At 42.5% G+C, this 16322-nt stretch overlaps 1 protein-coding gene across 7 annotated transcripts; it reads left to right on the forward strand.

Moving 5' to 3' along the window:
- The first annotated feature begins 2851 nt into the window (after positions 1 to 2851).
- UBE2I (ubiquitin conjugating enzyme E2 I) lies at positions 2852 to 16168 on the forward strand. 7 transcript variants are annotated; one of them, XM_046900548.1, is made up of 8 exons: positions 3655 to 3835; positions 5538 to 5595; positions 8467 to 8545; positions 8776 to 8859; positions 11638 to 11710; positions 13062 to 13171; positions 13375 to 13454; positions 15507 to 16164. In XM_046900548.1, exons 3-8 carry the CDS (start codon positions 8480 to 8482, stop codon positions 15568 to 15570), a joined length of 477 nt encoding a protein of 158 aa, XP_046756504.1. In that variant the 5' UTR covers positions 3655 to 3835; positions 5538 to 5595; positions 8467 to 8479; the 3' UTR covers positions 15571 to 16164. The 7 variants fall into 7 exon arrangements, with proteins under 7 accessions (NP_001383752.1, XP_046756503.1, NP_001383753.1 ...); NM_001396823.1 differs by lacking the exons at positions 3655 to 3835; positions 5538 to 5595 and adding an exon at positions 2852 to 2950 and having other exon boundaries at positions 15507 to 16168; XM_046900547.1 differs by lacking the exons at positions 3655 to 3835; positions 5538 to 5595 and adding an exon at positions 2852 to 2950 and having other exon boundaries at positions 8446 to 8545.
- Positions 16169 to 16322: the final 154 nt, after the last annotated feature.

Below are 16322 nucleotides of genomic sequence, written 5' to 3' on the forward strand. Positions count from 1 at the left end.
ACATCCCCTGGGAAATTAAGGTATTTTCCTTAGTGTTTACGCTGTCACTGATCATCATAGCAGGAAGTTGTCCCCTGTGGGATGGATATAGAACAAGGAAAACTGTCCAGTTTTAATTAATGATTTCATGTATTTTTTTTTCATTCACATAGCTAACAAACCAACCTGCCTAACCTCATTGGTTTCTTCTAGAATCCAGTATGTAGATTTTTAATATAAATACTTATATCTGAAAAATGAATCTGAAACTGACACTTTGTAATAAGGAATGTAAATAAGCCACTTAGTGAATTCTGAAATCTTCAGGGGCTGCACAATTAATAATGAGGTGAATTTCATCTTAATAGTTTTAATCAGTTTAAAATGCAAAACATGTTCAGAGTTTTCCTTACATATTTAGAAACTTCAGTGAAATTGTGTCAGTTTACTAAAGTTATTTCCTGAATTTTAACTGTGTTTGAATTTTGCTAAAATATACCCTAAAAGCAAATTACTCAAGTAGAAATTAATGTGTTCACTATATATTTTTATCAGGCTTAGTTACTAAATGTATTTGCACTTTACCATTAATAGCAGTGTTTTCAATCCAGATTCCTACTGCACAAATCTGCAGTTTCAGGCATCTTCACAAATCAGCAGAAACTAGAGCACAGAAGGAATAAGTGTGTACCAGAATCCAGTTAAGAAGGGGGATCTGAAGCAGATAGTTTACCCAGACTGCATACTTCCAAGTAAGTGACAGCTTTATGACATTTGGAGCTTATTTAGAGCTAATGTTCCTTTCTGCAGGAAGTTTCATTTCAGGAAGATGAAGACAGCCCTGCATGTTCAGCTTTCAGTGGACTCCAGGCTTGCCTGGCAGTCATAGACACAAGTCCTTATTTGTGTTAACCAAGGCTGCAGCCTGCCCAATCTCACAAGATAAATCCTGTGAATGGTGTATTAACCCTTACTTCTAAAAATCACCACTGTTGGTAACCACTGGAATCCTCAGTGTCTGCAAAGAAATGAGATTTTTTCCACCATGTCTGTTCAGATCAGCAGTGACAGTTTTCAGTGCTGAGTTTGGAAGGATACAAATTCAAGCACTGTGAACGCCCCAGAAAGTGTACCCACCACACAGGAAACCTGCCTGCTGCCTCAACAAATGTGTTACAAAGCTGCTCTTAAATACAGGTATGTCTTAGAAGCACCCATACTGCAAGTGATAGAACATTGGAAAGGTGAACAGAGGAGTACGTATTTGTCCTGGTTTTACTGTGGGCGTTTGCTAATGATGGAAGATTGTGTAGCTGGAGTGGTCTTTCATCCAATTTGGCACAGCCACTTGAATAGGCTTCCTTAAAGTATCTGTTCCTAACTTGTGCACAGAAACCACCAGACATTCCACATGTATTTTCACCAAATAATGTGCAACTGAGATGGCATCCGGCAACTTGCGTGAAGCAGCCTGAAACTAGAGTTTTCATTAAGATCTCTGAGACCCCTGTTTCCCCAAGTCGTTAGTGACAGTCAGGATGCTTTCTGTATGCAGAGCTGCTAGCTCTTCTCCATCTCTTCTCCAGCATTTACTAGTTAAAAGGAATAAGGTAGCTAATGTCATAGGTATTTGTGCATACGATGAGAGAGAGCTGGATGGGAGGGACCACAGGAAGACAGATATCCTATTTTGCATCACTGTGCTATGCAATAGGGTAAAGCAAGCATAGGAACAGGAACCATTCATCCCAAGGGAACACAATTCCTCTTAAATGATTCCTTTATGGAGAGAAGCTAAATGAAGATAGGGTGAGAATACAGCAAGCGATTGGATGATCTGGTTTGTTTCTATTTTATGAGACCAGCCTGGAGAGCGACAGCTCCTCCATCATTTCTGTGGAGCCAAACCGAGATCAAATTTAAAGGAGAGTGTGAATTGTTTAGAGAAAAGATAAATAAAACCAGGACAGGAGCGAACCAGAGCACGTGGCTCACCTCTTGGTTAAACACAGGAGTGGCTGCACATAAAACGCATAATTTAAGCTACCTTTAAACCCTCAGCTGATGAAGACTCCACACACCCATCCTCACATTACTGCCATAGTGTCTTTATCAGTAGTTTGCTTACTACCTGGCCCTGGTTTTCTCACAGCACTCTGAACTGATGACGTCCTGCTTCGTACTCCGCTATGGGTACGAACAGGAGATCACTGCCCCGCTCAGCGCGGCCGCCTTCCTTTTCTCCATGGCAATTCAAATCTCCACATGGCGGGTTGGGGGGGGGCGGTGCCTCCATCGCTGCGTGCCAAGAACTGCTCTCTGGGTGGGCTGCGGGGCAGTGAGGTTCTGGAGCTGAGCAGCAGCCCAAGTCTGCCCCGTTCCATACAGAAGTGCTTATTTATGGAAATGCCTAATTGGAGTGACGACAGGAGAGGAAGATGAGCCATGCTGGTCTTACGGCGCCACATACGGTGCAGTTGAGGGAGCATCAACAAACAGGCCATGGCAGGATGCGGCTAAAAGGAAGTTTAAAGACAAAAAAATGTCGGTTTCATTACAATTAAACAGGCCAGAATGTGAGTCATACTCAGGAAAAAAAAAAAAAAACAACACTAAAAAAAAAAAAAAACCTTAGAAACAAAACAGAAAAAAAAAAAAACAAAACAGGAAGCAAAAGCACGCGGTCTCGGCCGCCCGAAACAGCCCACAGCGCAGCGGCCGCGGTCGGGGCCCGGAGCTCCGCCCCCAGCAGGCGGGCACGCCCCGCCCCCTCCTGGCTTTGCCCAATTCCAGCGCAGGCAGCGCCAGCGCCGACTCCCCATCCTCCAATCAGAGGCGGGGATGGTCGCAGTGGGCGGGTCCTACCGGGCTCGAGTGCGTCGCGGCTCAGGCGCAGTGGGTCGGACCCGCCTTAGCTCCCTGCGCCCGGCCGGACGGTTATAGGGCACAGGTGGCTCCCTCAGCGCCTGAGGTAAAAATTCACTCCGTTTTTCGATAGGGGCATATACGGCCCGAGGGGCAGGAGGAAGTGAGGGGGTTTGAGAGGGCTCCGCTGGGATCTCCGTGGCGCTGCCCGCTCAGGCGCTGCTGCGGACACCCGCAGGTCCTGCTCACGGCGATGCGTAAAGAGCGGCGGGCGGCGCGCAGTCGGGGCTGTACCGCGCCGGCGCAGCGGCTCGGACGGGTCGGACTGAGGGACACACCTCGTTACTGCGCTCCGCACCGAGGGAGGGGGGGAAGGGGGAGAGAAAAAGAGAGAGGAGGGAGAGGGAGGGAAACTCCGGACCAGAGACAAAGGGGGGGGAGCAGAGTCGGGAACATCCGGGTCATTCGCCGCTGCCTCAATCCGGGACACACGCGGGTGCTGCGGCCGAGCACGGTGAGGCCTGGCCGGGCGAGGGGCCTGGGGCGGCGGGGCGGCAGCCGTGGGCCCTGGGACGGCGGGGCCCGGGCCGGTGCCTCGCGGCGCGGCGGTGCGCGGGCCCGGCGGTTCCCGGCGGCGCGGTCGGGCCTGACGGCGCGTCGCCGCCCGCCTCGGGAGGGCTCCGTGTCTGCCCCTGCGCCGCGGCCCGCCCGCGGAGGTCTCGGCCGCTTCGGGCCGCGTTCGGCGGCTGAGCTGCGTGTGCAGACGGGCCTGCGCCGAGCGCTCCCCGCCCCGCCGAGCGCTTGCCCGGGAGCCGGCGGGCGGGCGCTGGGTCGCCGTGCGCAGGCCTCGGCCGCTGCCCCGGCCGCTCCGCAGGGCTCGCGATACCAACGGCCGCGGCGGGGGCAGCGCTGCGCCGCTCCGGGCGGAGCTCCTGTGCCGGGCCGCCCCGCCGTTCCTTTTGTTGCTCTCGGAACTCCGGCGGCCGTGCGGGTCGGTACCGCCTCTACCGCTTATTTCGCTGCCTCGGGCAGGAGCAGACTTTGTGCGCCAGTTAGGAGGTTGTGCGCTTTGGTTATACCTCAACCCTTGACTTTCTCTGCTTGTATGGAAAGCAGAGCTTGTCTGGCAAACCGTGCCGGTTTAAAAATCCTAACAGCGTCTGCTTCCCATCCGTGAAGTAATACGTCTTAACGGTTTTATTCATTTATTTTTGGATGAATAGAGGCTGAAGGAGCACGCTATGTATTTACAGACTTGTCATGGGTCAGTCACGGGCGTGGTGGTTACTGTGCTCCAGGAGCCCTGTGCTGTGCAGGGACCGCTGTATGGATAGCGTAGCAGTTTGGTTGGGTCTGGTCCCAAAGCAGGTAGTACCAGCAGCAGAGCTGAGCTACGGAGTGCTCTTGGAAGTTTCTGGTAATTTTCTAGTGAGTTGGTAGTGGTAAACGGGCCATTGCTACCTCTTGGTGCTGGTGTGTGCAGGAGGGAGTAAAACTAAATGGAAGGGGAAGGCAGATTTTCTCACTTGTATGGTGAGATACAGTTGATGAATTTTCTCCAGCTTGGAACTTGATGTTCTCTCCAGTGACGTATCTCTTCCATACAATAAGCTGGGACTTAATTCTCTTCATTCATAGGCACCTTCTCAGGTGAAGGAAGAAAAGTAAATCAGATGTGATGTTTGAAACAAGTGTAAAAAAACAAAAACAAAAAAACAACAAAAAAAACAGATTTTTGGGCAAGATTCTAAAGGGGAGAAATGATTTTTAAAAAAGTGAGCATATCTTCAGGTTTAATTAAACAGTTAATTCCTTCCTGTCCTTCGTAATTTCTGACAGCAAAATTCATAGAGAAGGTGATCAACTCTATTTATCCTGTCCTTGAGCTCCAGCAGAGAGAGATCCACTTTCTTTCCCTGAATTGCTGCTAGGGAGTTTGTATTTGTGATTTTTTGTTAGACTGATTTGTCTTTGAGGGGACTCCTAAGTAATGGGATCTGTTTTTGAAGTGGGTTTTCAGTCTCCGTGGTCTCCTATGCCTCAGTGACACTTTGTGACCAGAGGCTTTGGGTGCTCGTCGGCCCATGTCAGGGTAACCAAAGCCCATGGAGCTGTTTGAAGAGCTTTGCCAGGCACTGCCCGATACACATCACGATCTTAGTGGGACGTAGTGAGGGATCTTACAAATTGTAGAACTCACAGCCTGCTGTCCCATGTCCTGTGCTGGCTGTTCTTCATCCTCCTGGAGTCATGTGGAGAACTACGAAACATTGAGATCAAAAAGCTGTAGGAAAACTGTCCCCCAAAATTCTGGGTTTCTTGTAAGGTGAAAAGGAAGTTTGAACAGGGTTGGTTTGCTTGCTCAGTGCAGACAGTCCATCTGTTGCACTCTGCCCAAAGATGACAATTGCAGTTATTTCAGACCTGTCTGAGACATTGTAACCAGAATCTTGCAGAAGCAGGAGAGCAAATATAAGCATTAGTTCAAGTTCAGACGTGGCTGAGCTGTTCTGTCCCAGTTGTGTTCAACAGCACTAAATAACCAGCTGAAGTTTGACTATTGCTTGAGGTAATAAGAAAAAAGTTCAAACCTAGAAGAGAGCCACTAAACGTATAGTTGTGGTGGGTTAAAAGTGTCAGCTCAGAATTACTAATACACAAAACAATGTAATATAACTCATTTCTTCTTTAAGGTATTTAGGAGTCTAACTCTGGTTAGATGTACCTGAAGTGACTGCTGTTAAATCCCTGGCAAGTATCGGTATTTATCGGATTTCCTTCACATGGCCTTAATGTTCAGGGGACTGGAAGAGCAAATATTAAATAGGCTAAACATACGTACCTGGAAGCTAACCTGAAAATGCAAATGCTTATCTCTTGGTCGGATCTCTCTAAGATATCCTAGTTAATCACGTTTGACTCATTTGTAAACTGTTCAGATTTGGACACTGAAGTTCTTAGCTGCTCTGCCACTTGGGCAGGAAGCTACTAAAACAAATACTGAGCTTTAAAGTCCCAGCTTCTACTTTGTATGAAGTAATGCTAACTAGCCTGAAATCATCTTCGTTTAGAATATGCTGACTAGGAAGGCTTTCTTCTTTACTGCTCACAAATCCTACTGTTGAAGTACTTGGTTTAGGAGCCAGAAGCTCCCTTAATGTTACCTGTAACTATTTAATTCGGCTGCACAATAACAGATCTCTGAACTAATTTTACGTGTCTTTTCTCTCCCTCCTTCACTCCCCAATTCTTTATGACATGTATCCTGCTGTGAAATTAAGCAATCACGCTTAATTTCTTGTGCTGTAGTGAGGGGAGGGAAAAAATCAAGAAATTGGCATTTCAACTCAGGGAATGAAAGGTTGGGAGGACCACAGTGCTGTGTTTGGGTGTGCAGAACCTCATCAAGGGATTTCGGGTCTTGAGGTGCAAAAGAGTTTTTGGTTGTAACAGTGTGTGCATACATGTCAGAGAAGAAAGGAGGTAGTTGAATTGGTGCTTAAGTCAAATGCCTCAAGATTTGAAAGAATTATTTGTAGAACAGAAAAAAGTCTTTAATTTACTAGGGCATGGCATTGTGCAAAAGCCAGCAGGTCACAGAGCTGGTGGAATTGTTTTCCTCCGGAAGAGTTTGATTGGTGTAGTTTGGTGGGACATAACACTGCGTATGTGAACCTCAAGGGAAATACTGCCCAGCTGACTGTTAGTTATAGGGAAGGCAATGTGTTTATCTCCAGCAGGGGCAGCTGATTTGCTATCTAACGTTTGAATAGCTTATAAGCACAATCAATTTTCTTAAAATTATTATAGCAAAGTTGGTATTATTGTTGTAGATCTCCAGGTGCTAGAGGCACAGCTGAAATTCTGTCACATGCTCATTATTTCATTAAAATCTCTATCAGGGGTATGAGCTCACAAAATAAAATTACTCCCTTTATAGTTTTGCTGAAGGAGAGGTGCAGTTTGGTGTTGGTCTGGTTTCTCTTGGGAGGCTCTGCTTCTCTTGCTGGTGAGTTGACTGAAAGCTGAAGTGCTTTCTACAGTTCTGGTGTGAAGACCTGCAATGTTCTTACATGACCAGGACACCAGTGCATGTACTGGGAACATTAGAATGAGTACAGGATTCTTTTGTGTGTGTTTACTGCACAGAGCATTAATGGTGCCTTCTAAAAAGCTTTAGTTCTAGTTACATTCTAGCAGGAATTGTACTGCTACCTGGAAGCTGAAATGATGGGCTGTGGACATGAAAGCTGATCTGACATGGGGAAAAAGGAGGGAGAGGAGAGAAGGGGGGAGGGGTGGGAAGAAGTGTTTTTAAGGACTCTTAGTTGAGGTGTCTGTACTGCTGGGCCACTTCTGGTGCATAAATATGTAAATAGAGAGCCTGATGTCTTCTAATCTTCTGAGTGTATGGCAGGTGTGCACAAGTAATTGAGAGATTCTAAAACAAGGGCTTTTTTGAGCTAGAGTTGATATGGTCAGGTAGTTTATGTATACGAGAGTTGCACTGTATTAACTAATAATCCTCAATCAGTGTGTAAATGTTTGCTCTAATAGAGTGGTAATATTTCTTTCACTAATTCTGTAAGCTTATTTAGGGGAAATACTGCTCTTCTGGTGGCTGTATGGAGTAGTTAGGCCAACTGTTCTTAACTCCACAGCTACCAAGTTTTAGTTCTTGTTTAAAGTGGGTAGAAGTGCAGTGGGGAGGAGGATTGAAGATCTTTACTGGAGGTTTCTGACCACGTGGCTAATGAAACGATGAGTTTAGGTACAGTTTGACCATGAAAAATAAGGTCTCGCTTCAACTGCTCTTGTGGGTGAGTGGAGAATCCTCCCCTAAATCTGAGAGGCTGCTCTATTTGGGCCTTGTGTCTAGAACTGTTCTCACGTTGTCTGTAGTAGTGACCTGTGCTCTGCATGTCTTGGTTGCTGTGCTTGGCCGTTACTTAAGACAGCGAAGATCCTGGAAGATGGTTCAGTTTATATGGGCATTAAAGGCCTGTCTTGTGGAATGAGCGGGCTGCTCACTGACTCTTCCTCAGTTAATTTGTCTTCTGTTCCAGCTGCTGTCTAGAATTTTTTTTATTGACGTGACATCAGAATCGCTTCAGTTTGCTAAATCCTGTGCCCCTGTTGCGTCGTGTAGAACCCTGGATTTTAGCAGGGATTTGGTCTGTTAGTGGCATTTCTTATTCTCCTGCTTGCCAGAAATGGGAGCAGTGCAGGAGTTTGCCTTCAGAGGAAAGCCATACCTTTCATGATGTCACGGAGAGCTAGAAATGCCTTTGTCAGTCACACAAGTAGGAAATCTGAGCCTTTTTTCCTGTCAGTGATAGTGTTACTGCTATCAAGATACTTGAAAAATTACTTTGACAATGTGGTTCGAATACGAAATGCACAGTGGGTGTATGTAAAACTGGGTCAAGTCCAGTACCTGGGAGGTAGTTGACATGGGGTAACTTGATGTTATTCCTGGTGTTAACATCTGCAGTGTGCAGAAACATGTCGTGGCTGCAGTGCTGGAAATGGAAGGCCGAAAGACTTCCTGAGTGATCAGAACTCTTATATGGAGAACATGTTACTTACATAGTGAATAAGGCTGTACTATTTTTGTTTTAGAGGGACTCTGAATATGTCTGGCATAGCTCTAAGTAGACTTGCACAGGAGAGAAAAGCCTGGAGGAAAGATCATCCATTTGTAAGTATATATGAGCACTGTTAACATTCTGGCTTGTACGGTTATGTTCATGTTACAATTATCTTTTTCCCTGATGTGTTACAATAATTGAATTAATTTTTAAATAAGAAACTGCTTAAAACTGTGTTTTGCACAAAGAAATAACTGTGTATACATTAGACATGGCATGAAGTGTTCTAAGCATGTCTTCTGAAATACTCACCTTTTGTTTTTGTTTTGCCTTAATTCAGGGATTTGTAGCAGTACCTACAAAAAACCCAGATGGCACAATGAATCTAATGAACTGGGAATGTGCTATTCCAGGAAAGAAGGGGGTAAGGCATTCTATTGTCCTAACATTTCACTTACGCTGGAAAGTAACATAAATGTGATTGTGTATTATGCTGAGAACTGTGAGAGTATAAGTTGCATGTAGTTTAATATAAATATTTGGATTATGCCACTGGACAAAGTACACCATGGGTCTGTTGTTCAGCTTCTGGCACTGATCACCTTAAACAATATTTTTCAGAGGAGTGTGGAAGAATCCTGCATGGGGCAAATTGAGATGCTCTTCTCTTAATGTCAGGGATTATTGTGATTTGTCTTCTTACTAAACGCTGATTTAAACCTTCGAGTTTGCAAGTTCATACTATTCAACTGTTCCTGGTAGTTAACCTCCACATGTATGTGTTGGTTTTTTTGTCCACCAACTAATGAGACTCTTCAGTCCTACGGAAGTGCTGCACTGTAGTACTAATCTGAATTACATGGAAAATAATTCTGTATTATTAACTTGAAATCTATCTGTTTTCGATTCTATGGAGTTTTGCCTGTTTGCGTTATGGAAAGAATGTAACTATCTAACAGAGTTGCTTTTTATCTGATTTCATTTATACTTCTCCTAAAAATAAGTAGTCCTGGTCTTTACAGAAATTAATCTCTGCCCTTATTTCAGTCAGGGTGGTCAGGTTCTAGGGGGGAGGACAAATGCAAACTTAATGCATTGAGGCTGTCATTAATGCACAAAGCTTTTTTGATTCATATAGTGCTAATATAATTTATCTTTCTGATCATGATTTGTTTCCTTTTCCAAGTTATTTGGTGAGGATGCATTACTTGTGAATTCAGCAGATGCATTTGTATCTTTTGAGATAATTCTATTAATTACTTGCAAGAGAATGAAAAACTCCCATCTTTGGTGTCTTGTATATAGCATGACTGTTGCTTTGTGTCCTCTACTGCCTCTCCTACTGCTTCTTGGCAACTTGCCTAAGTCCCCTTAACATCTCTTGTACTACATTCAGAAAAGGCTGTGAGCAAAACCTGCAGATTCCATGCTATTACCACAGTTAGATTAACGTTGAACATAAATTTGCTGCTGAAGATACGACTTAATTCAATTATTTGATAGCTGTCTGTGTGACAGATAACCTACTTTTGTTAGGCTCTCAAAAATGCACACTTAATTTTTTTTCAAGTACCTAACTAGATTTAGCACAGCATAAGGACAAACTTATCCCCTTGTGTCTTGCTCAAACAAGATTATCCCTCTCAGTTGCAGTTATGTACCTTATCAAGATGTCGCCTTTAAATACCTAAAAACTCTTACAGCCCACTTATTTACTCCTAGAAAATGTTTCACCCTAGGAAAAGACTGATTACATTCATGTAATTCCTGATGGGAATCTAACAAAAAAAAAGTAGTTTTTAATCAATGTAGTCTCTTCAGCAAGAAGCAGCGTGCCTTGTTTGTCTCTACCAGAAAAAAGCAGTTGCTGTATATTGTGTTCCTGTTTGGAGGCACGCTGTACTGCAGCTCTCTCCCCGACACAGTAGAGTGGGTGAAACCACCGAAGCACTTTCTTGTCAACCAGATAGAAAAATTGTAGTACAAGTGATGTTGCTCCTGAGAGAAAACCCAGGAGACTGCAAACTTGTCAGTCTAATCTTGTTGCTTGGAAAAGTTGTGGAGAAAATTATTCTAGGGGCTACTGAAAAGTTTAAAAAAAAAAAAAAAACAACCTGTTAGCAGGCATACTCAACATGGGTTCACCAAGAAAAAGTCCTGCCTTAGTAATTTGATCTACTTCTCTGATAAGGTCACCTGCTTGGTGGATGAAGGGAAGGCAATGCATATAATCTTTCTGTATTTTAGTAAGGCCTTTAATACTATCCCTTACGGACGACTTATACTACTGTGATATAGACAGGTTCTTGCTACTCTAAGTGATGAACTGGTTCTAAAGTAGAGCTTGGAGGGCTGTACTGAAGGGCCTACATCTGGCTGGTAGCTGGTCACTAGTGGCGTTCCTCGGGGCTCCAGTCCAGGGCTGGTTCTGCTCGGTGCTTTTTTTATCAGTGATCTGGATACAAGAGTAGAATGCATCTTTGGCAGGTTGACTCCCTGGAGGGCTGAGATGCCTTGAAAAGGGATCTAGATAGGACAGAGCATCGGGTCGTTACCATTAGCGAGTTCAGCGAAGATAAATGGTAGAGTAATGCTAGACACTGGTACAGACTGGAAGCTAAGTGGTTGAAGACGTGCTCAGCAGAGAGGGACCTGGGGATGCTACTGGGCAGCATGCTCAACATGAGCCAGCAGTGCCCTAGCAGCAAACTACGTTTTGAGTGCATTAAGTATAGTGTAGCCAAGTGGTCAGAGGTAATTCTCCCACTATATTTAGCGCTGGTGTGGCCTCACCTTGAGTATGGTGTGCAGTTCTGAGATCACATATATTTATAAAAATATAGCACAACACAAAACAGCCAAGGTAGTAAAAGACTGGAAGACTGTTTTTTATATACTATGACTGTACTTGTATCTAGAATTATCGATGTTTGTATTAAATCTGTTGATGACTTTACTACAGCTTCCAGGTGTTGCTAAGTGGGAAAGAAAATGCAATGAGCTGATCTAAAAAAAAGCTATCAGTAGGATAACTTATCTCATTGTATGTTGCATACTGCAGTGTAGGACACTTCTTTTCTAGTGGTGTGGAAAAAGTGTCTTGTGCTTTGTCTGGGAAACTATTGTTTGGGTGTTTGGGTTTTTTTCCCACGTTTGACTTGCTCTTGTTGTAATCAAAACACTACCTCAACTTTTTTTATAGACACCATGGGAAGGAGGCTTATTTAAACTACGGATGCTTTTCAAGGATGACTACCCTTCTTCACCCCCAAAATGTAAGAAAAATGACACAAAAAAAGCCACACCATACATATAGTAGAACAATATTTAATAGTCCCTGAGGTTGTACAAATAGTTGTCACTTCCTTACTGAGCTTTTTTTCCTACTGGAAGTTTCTTTTTTTTTTCCCCCCACCCCACACTTGGCAATTGGAATATTGTGATGAACTGAGCTAAGTGCTCGATGCTTAACAAAACTAGAAGGGGAAGGGTGAACTGCTATTTGGATTTCCTCAAAGTTTGTCAGAAGCACCACTTGAAGTATTCACTACTTGATCAGCACTCTAAATTAGAGGTAGTAATTGGTAGGCATGATTGGTCTAAGTCTTTAGTGGGTATTTGGGCTTTTTCTTGCTGTGAAGTTAGTCTTCTATGCTGAGAATTCACAGTAAAAAAAAATATATATATTGATATAGTTCCATCAACTTTTACTTTCATCTGTTCACTCTAAATATGGATGTGTTATTTATTGTACATGGTATTACAAAAAATACTTGTTTTACTTAGGGAATCTTCTAAAACTCAAGCTTATGTGCTTAAAATAAGATGTGTGGCTGATAAGAATCCTTGCTAATGCAGCTTCTGCTTTCCCATTGAACTTCACTGGGCAGCTGATAAGCAAAACATAATTGTAACGTAAAAATGGATTAGAAAATTGAAGTAAGACTTCTAATACACCAGTGAACAGGTGTTCTTTGTGTTATTCAAGGTGATAGCTGTAGGAATTAAGGCTTATAAAGATTAAAGAAATGCTAGAATATAGTCTGCCAGTAAGAAAGTTGTATAACCAACCTTTTCAATTGGTCCTGCAGATTAGGCTTGTTTCCTCTTGTTGAGTTCATGTTGCTTATAGATAAAGTGAAATTGAACAGTAATACCAGAAACTCAGTATTTTCTGTATGGAATTTTCAATATACTACAGTGAGAGGAAAATAAACAAGTGACAGGCAGTATCTTTCTTTATAGAACAGTGTATATTGCTCTAAGTATAGGATTGGTTTAAGAAGTTATTTAGTGTGTACCTACCATGAACCTTTTTGTCAATTTCCGTTCCTAAACCAAAATATTACTGGCCACAGTGATGCTGTGAAATTGCCTGGAGTGATAACACACGTGACAGGTTTCCTGCTTTTGGTACAGGCCAAGCCAAAGTGCAACACTTAATAATAGTTATGGAAATACCCCATTTGGTGAGTGGGGGAGGTTAGATGGGGAACAGTGGTGCAGAGAGGGGTGTGTGTGTGTGTCACTGGCCAGTTTGTTTGCTCTAGACCAATGGTCTAAACAATCTATTAATATTAGCCTTGGTTTTGCATGCAAGTAACTTTTTTTTTCTTTCCCCCTCAGGTAAATTTGAACCACCATTATTCCACCCAAACGTGTATCCTTCAGGCACAGTGTGTCTCTCCATTTTAGAGGAGGATAAGGATTGGAGGCCAGCAATCACAATTAAACAGGTCATTAGTTGTACACATGCATATAATTATCCTTCTTTCTTGCTTTGCATGTTTATTTTACATGAATGTAAGATGTTCATTATGTGTTTCTACAGCTGGGATTTTTGGTGTGAATGTAGTGATGGTTCTTTTCCTTTAGTTGCATGTTTCTTCATAACTCAGTAGTATCCATGCCTATGTTACTTCTGTACCTTCTTCCACAGATCTTGTTAGGAATACAAGAACTTCTAAATGAACCAAATATTCAAGACCCAGCTCAAGCAGAGGCGTACACAATTTACTGGTAAGTATGTGGATCAGCATGAGAGCTGCCATGTTGCCGAGAGCTGCCTGTTGCTGATAGTATGTGCAAATGTTTTTGGGAATGATCAAGGGAGCTTTTCTGCCTTCATGGCTATATCCTGTGGAGATGCCTAGCTTATGTTGAACTCAAGCTAAGCAATACCTTCAGTATTTATAGGCTAATGGAACTTCTAACAATGTAACAGCAGAAAGCATGAAGATGCATTCAGTTGGACCATGATTCTCATCTTGGTCTCAGTCCAATACAGATTCCTTTCCCCTAAAAGCTAACTGAGGAGTTAGTGGTGTAGCATAATGATTTGATGAGAACAGTGACAGTGAGAAGGAAGAGAGTAGATTAGTTGACAACTTCCATTGATAAATACAGGAGTAATTTAGTTCTGTCCAGTAATGTGTACCTATAAGTGCTTGTGCCTGAAGGTTGAAGAGCTACTGTGATTGCTGGAAGGATTGTATCATTTTTTGAAAACTGATGTTCAAAATTGTTTTTCAAAGTACAGAAACTTGTAGCTTTAGTAGAATTAAAGTTTGAACCAAGAAAACCCAGTTTCTTAGGCTTAATCTTAAAACTTTCCTACCGTTAAAGATGGATGACTGACCCATAATTTTTCAGGAAGCAGCATACTTTATAAACAAATGTTTTTGGCACTGACAGCTACTGAAATAACAAGCAAAATAGAAATGTAAAATTAGACAGAAGAACAAGACTTCAGGAGAGTCGTAAGTTTGAAAAACAGCTTGTATGCGAAGCCTCATAAAATGCCATGTCAAAAATGTCATACAGGACCCTAGGGAGAAGGAAGTATGGGGATGGATAGTGTGTCTGTATCTTATTTATAGACTTAAGGTTATTTTTTTTAAGCATCTCTGAAGACTGGATGAGTGCATTCAAATGGAGGGTGGTTGTAGGCAGTGCCTTAGGGAGCAAGTAATGACAAGGCAGACCCCCTCCTTTATTCCTCTTGGATAAGGAAAACAGTCTAAGGAAATATGGAGCAGGAGTAGTATAATTCTCTGAAAACATATAGTACATGACCCATTTTATACTTTCCCTCATACATTTATGCAAAAACAATCTCTGCTGGTCTTGTTACTGCAGAGGCTGAAAAGACAGGCTGTTAATTTGTACCTCAGTGACTGGTTGGTACTAATTAATACTGTTTCAAGGATGCAGTAGTTCATAGAAAGTAAAGATCAGTTTCAGTGTGCATAAGCTTTAAACCCCCTTTGTTTTTAGAGGGAAGGGAGAAAAAGATGAGGAAGAGGCATCAGGGAGGTCATGCACAAGCTACTATTTGTATTTGTGCTAAGGCTTCCCAGGCAGTAGTCAAGCACTGTGTTTCTGAGCCTGTTTCTCTATGAGCCACTCCCCAAAAGTAAGATCTGCTTCTGCTGAACTGTGATGAAATAAGTATAAATCAAATTCAAAAAGAAAAAGCTTTCCTTTTTTGTTTTAACTCCGTAACTCCTCTGGGGGGAGAACAGCTTCATTGAGAAAGAACTCAGGCATATTTTGCGGATTACTTCAGAAATGTATATTCTCTGATTTATCTTTTTCATGTCTTTTGGACATGCATAGTATTTCAGCTGGGCTAATTGATTTCTACAGCTGTAAATTAGGACACACTTGTTACTACTCACATACTTGTTACTACTTAATGAGTAATTGTTAAAGGCAGCTCAACAGGACAGAATTGTTTGCATCTGTAATCAGGCACAGTTAAACAGCACTGTATTTGCATCTTCCTCACTATGTCTTTTAGTCAAGTTGGTAAACTTCATAAACCAATTAAGAATACTTGGGCTTATTCTCATTTTTGGGGTTGCTTTTGTACTGGTTTTCTGTAACTGCAGTACTTCTGATGTGTTGAGCTACTTCCTCCTCTCCTGTAGTTGTGCAGTCTGCTATGGAAGGTATTATTTTGTTTGGGTACTCCGAGTTGGGAGAATTAAGAGCTAGAAGTAGGAGAGAATTTTACAATATGGTCTGATTTCTCAAGCTTTAATTGTTCTTTCTTTTTCTTCTATTCAGCCAAAACAGAGTGGAATACGAAAAGAGGGTTCGAGCACAAGCCAAGAAGTTTGCACCATCATAAGCATCTGTCATGCAGCATCTTAAAAAGGAAGGGATTGGTTTGGCAAGAACTTGTTTACAAAACTTTTGCAAAATCTAATGTTGCTATGTACAATTAATATCCACTTAGGGGAGGGGGTTGTATGTGTGCCATTTTCCATATTCGCCACTTGTATACAGTTCTAAATTTGCTGAATTGCCCCCAGTTTTTTCATACAGGGTCTCTTCCTTCAGTCTTTTGTATTTTTGATTGTTATGTAAAACTTGCTTTTATTTTAATATTGATGTCAGTATTTCAACTGCTGTAAAATTATAAACTTTTATACTTCTATAAATTCACTAGTATCTCTAGTTACTTTGCTATCTGATGCAGGCATGCTTTAAAATGTTAGAACTATATTTAGCCTTTAGCTGGCTGTATGGAAAAATAAAAATCATGCCCTCCACCCCCTTCCCTCCCTGAATTTGTTTTTCTATCTTTCAGAAACTAGGTTGTTATTGCTTAAGAGCCTCTGAGATCCAAAGTCAGCCAGCATCCTTATTCTGCATCACTTCCTTTGTGTTTATATGGCATTGTCTGTGTTGCTGTTTAGAGTAAATAAACTGTTTATATAAAGGGCTTTGTTTCATCATCTTCATTAAAATTACTGAAAGACTGCTGTTTAAGCAGGTCTGAACACAACTCAGATTTGAAGAGCTGTGATGCTATGCTTCTCAGCTGCTGCCTTCCCTGTCCCTGCCATAAAGGTGGTCTCTCTAAGCCCTAAGTGGTGA

The sequence above is a fragment of the Gallus gallus genome, chromosome 14 (genome assembly GCF_016699485.2).
Source record: "Gallus gallus isolate bGalGal1 chromosome 14, bGalGal1.mat.broiler.GRCg7b, whole genome shotgun sequence".
NCBI lineage: Eukaryota > Metazoa > Chordata > Aves > Galliformes > Phasianidae > Gallus > Gallus gallus.

Coding starts and splice junctions, on each gene's coding strand:
- UBE2I (NM_001396823.1), top strand. CDS start 8,480: ATGTCTGGCATAGCTCTAAGTAGACTTGCACAGGAGAGAAAAGCCTGG. Junction 8,546..8,775: donor GGAGGAAAGATCATCCATTT/GTAAGTATATAT, acceptor GCCTTAATTCAG/GGATTTGTAGCAGTACCTAC. Junction 13,172..13,374: donor CAGCAATCACAATTAAACAG/GTCATTAGTTGT, acceptor CTTCTTCCACAG/ATCTTGTTAGGAATACAAGA.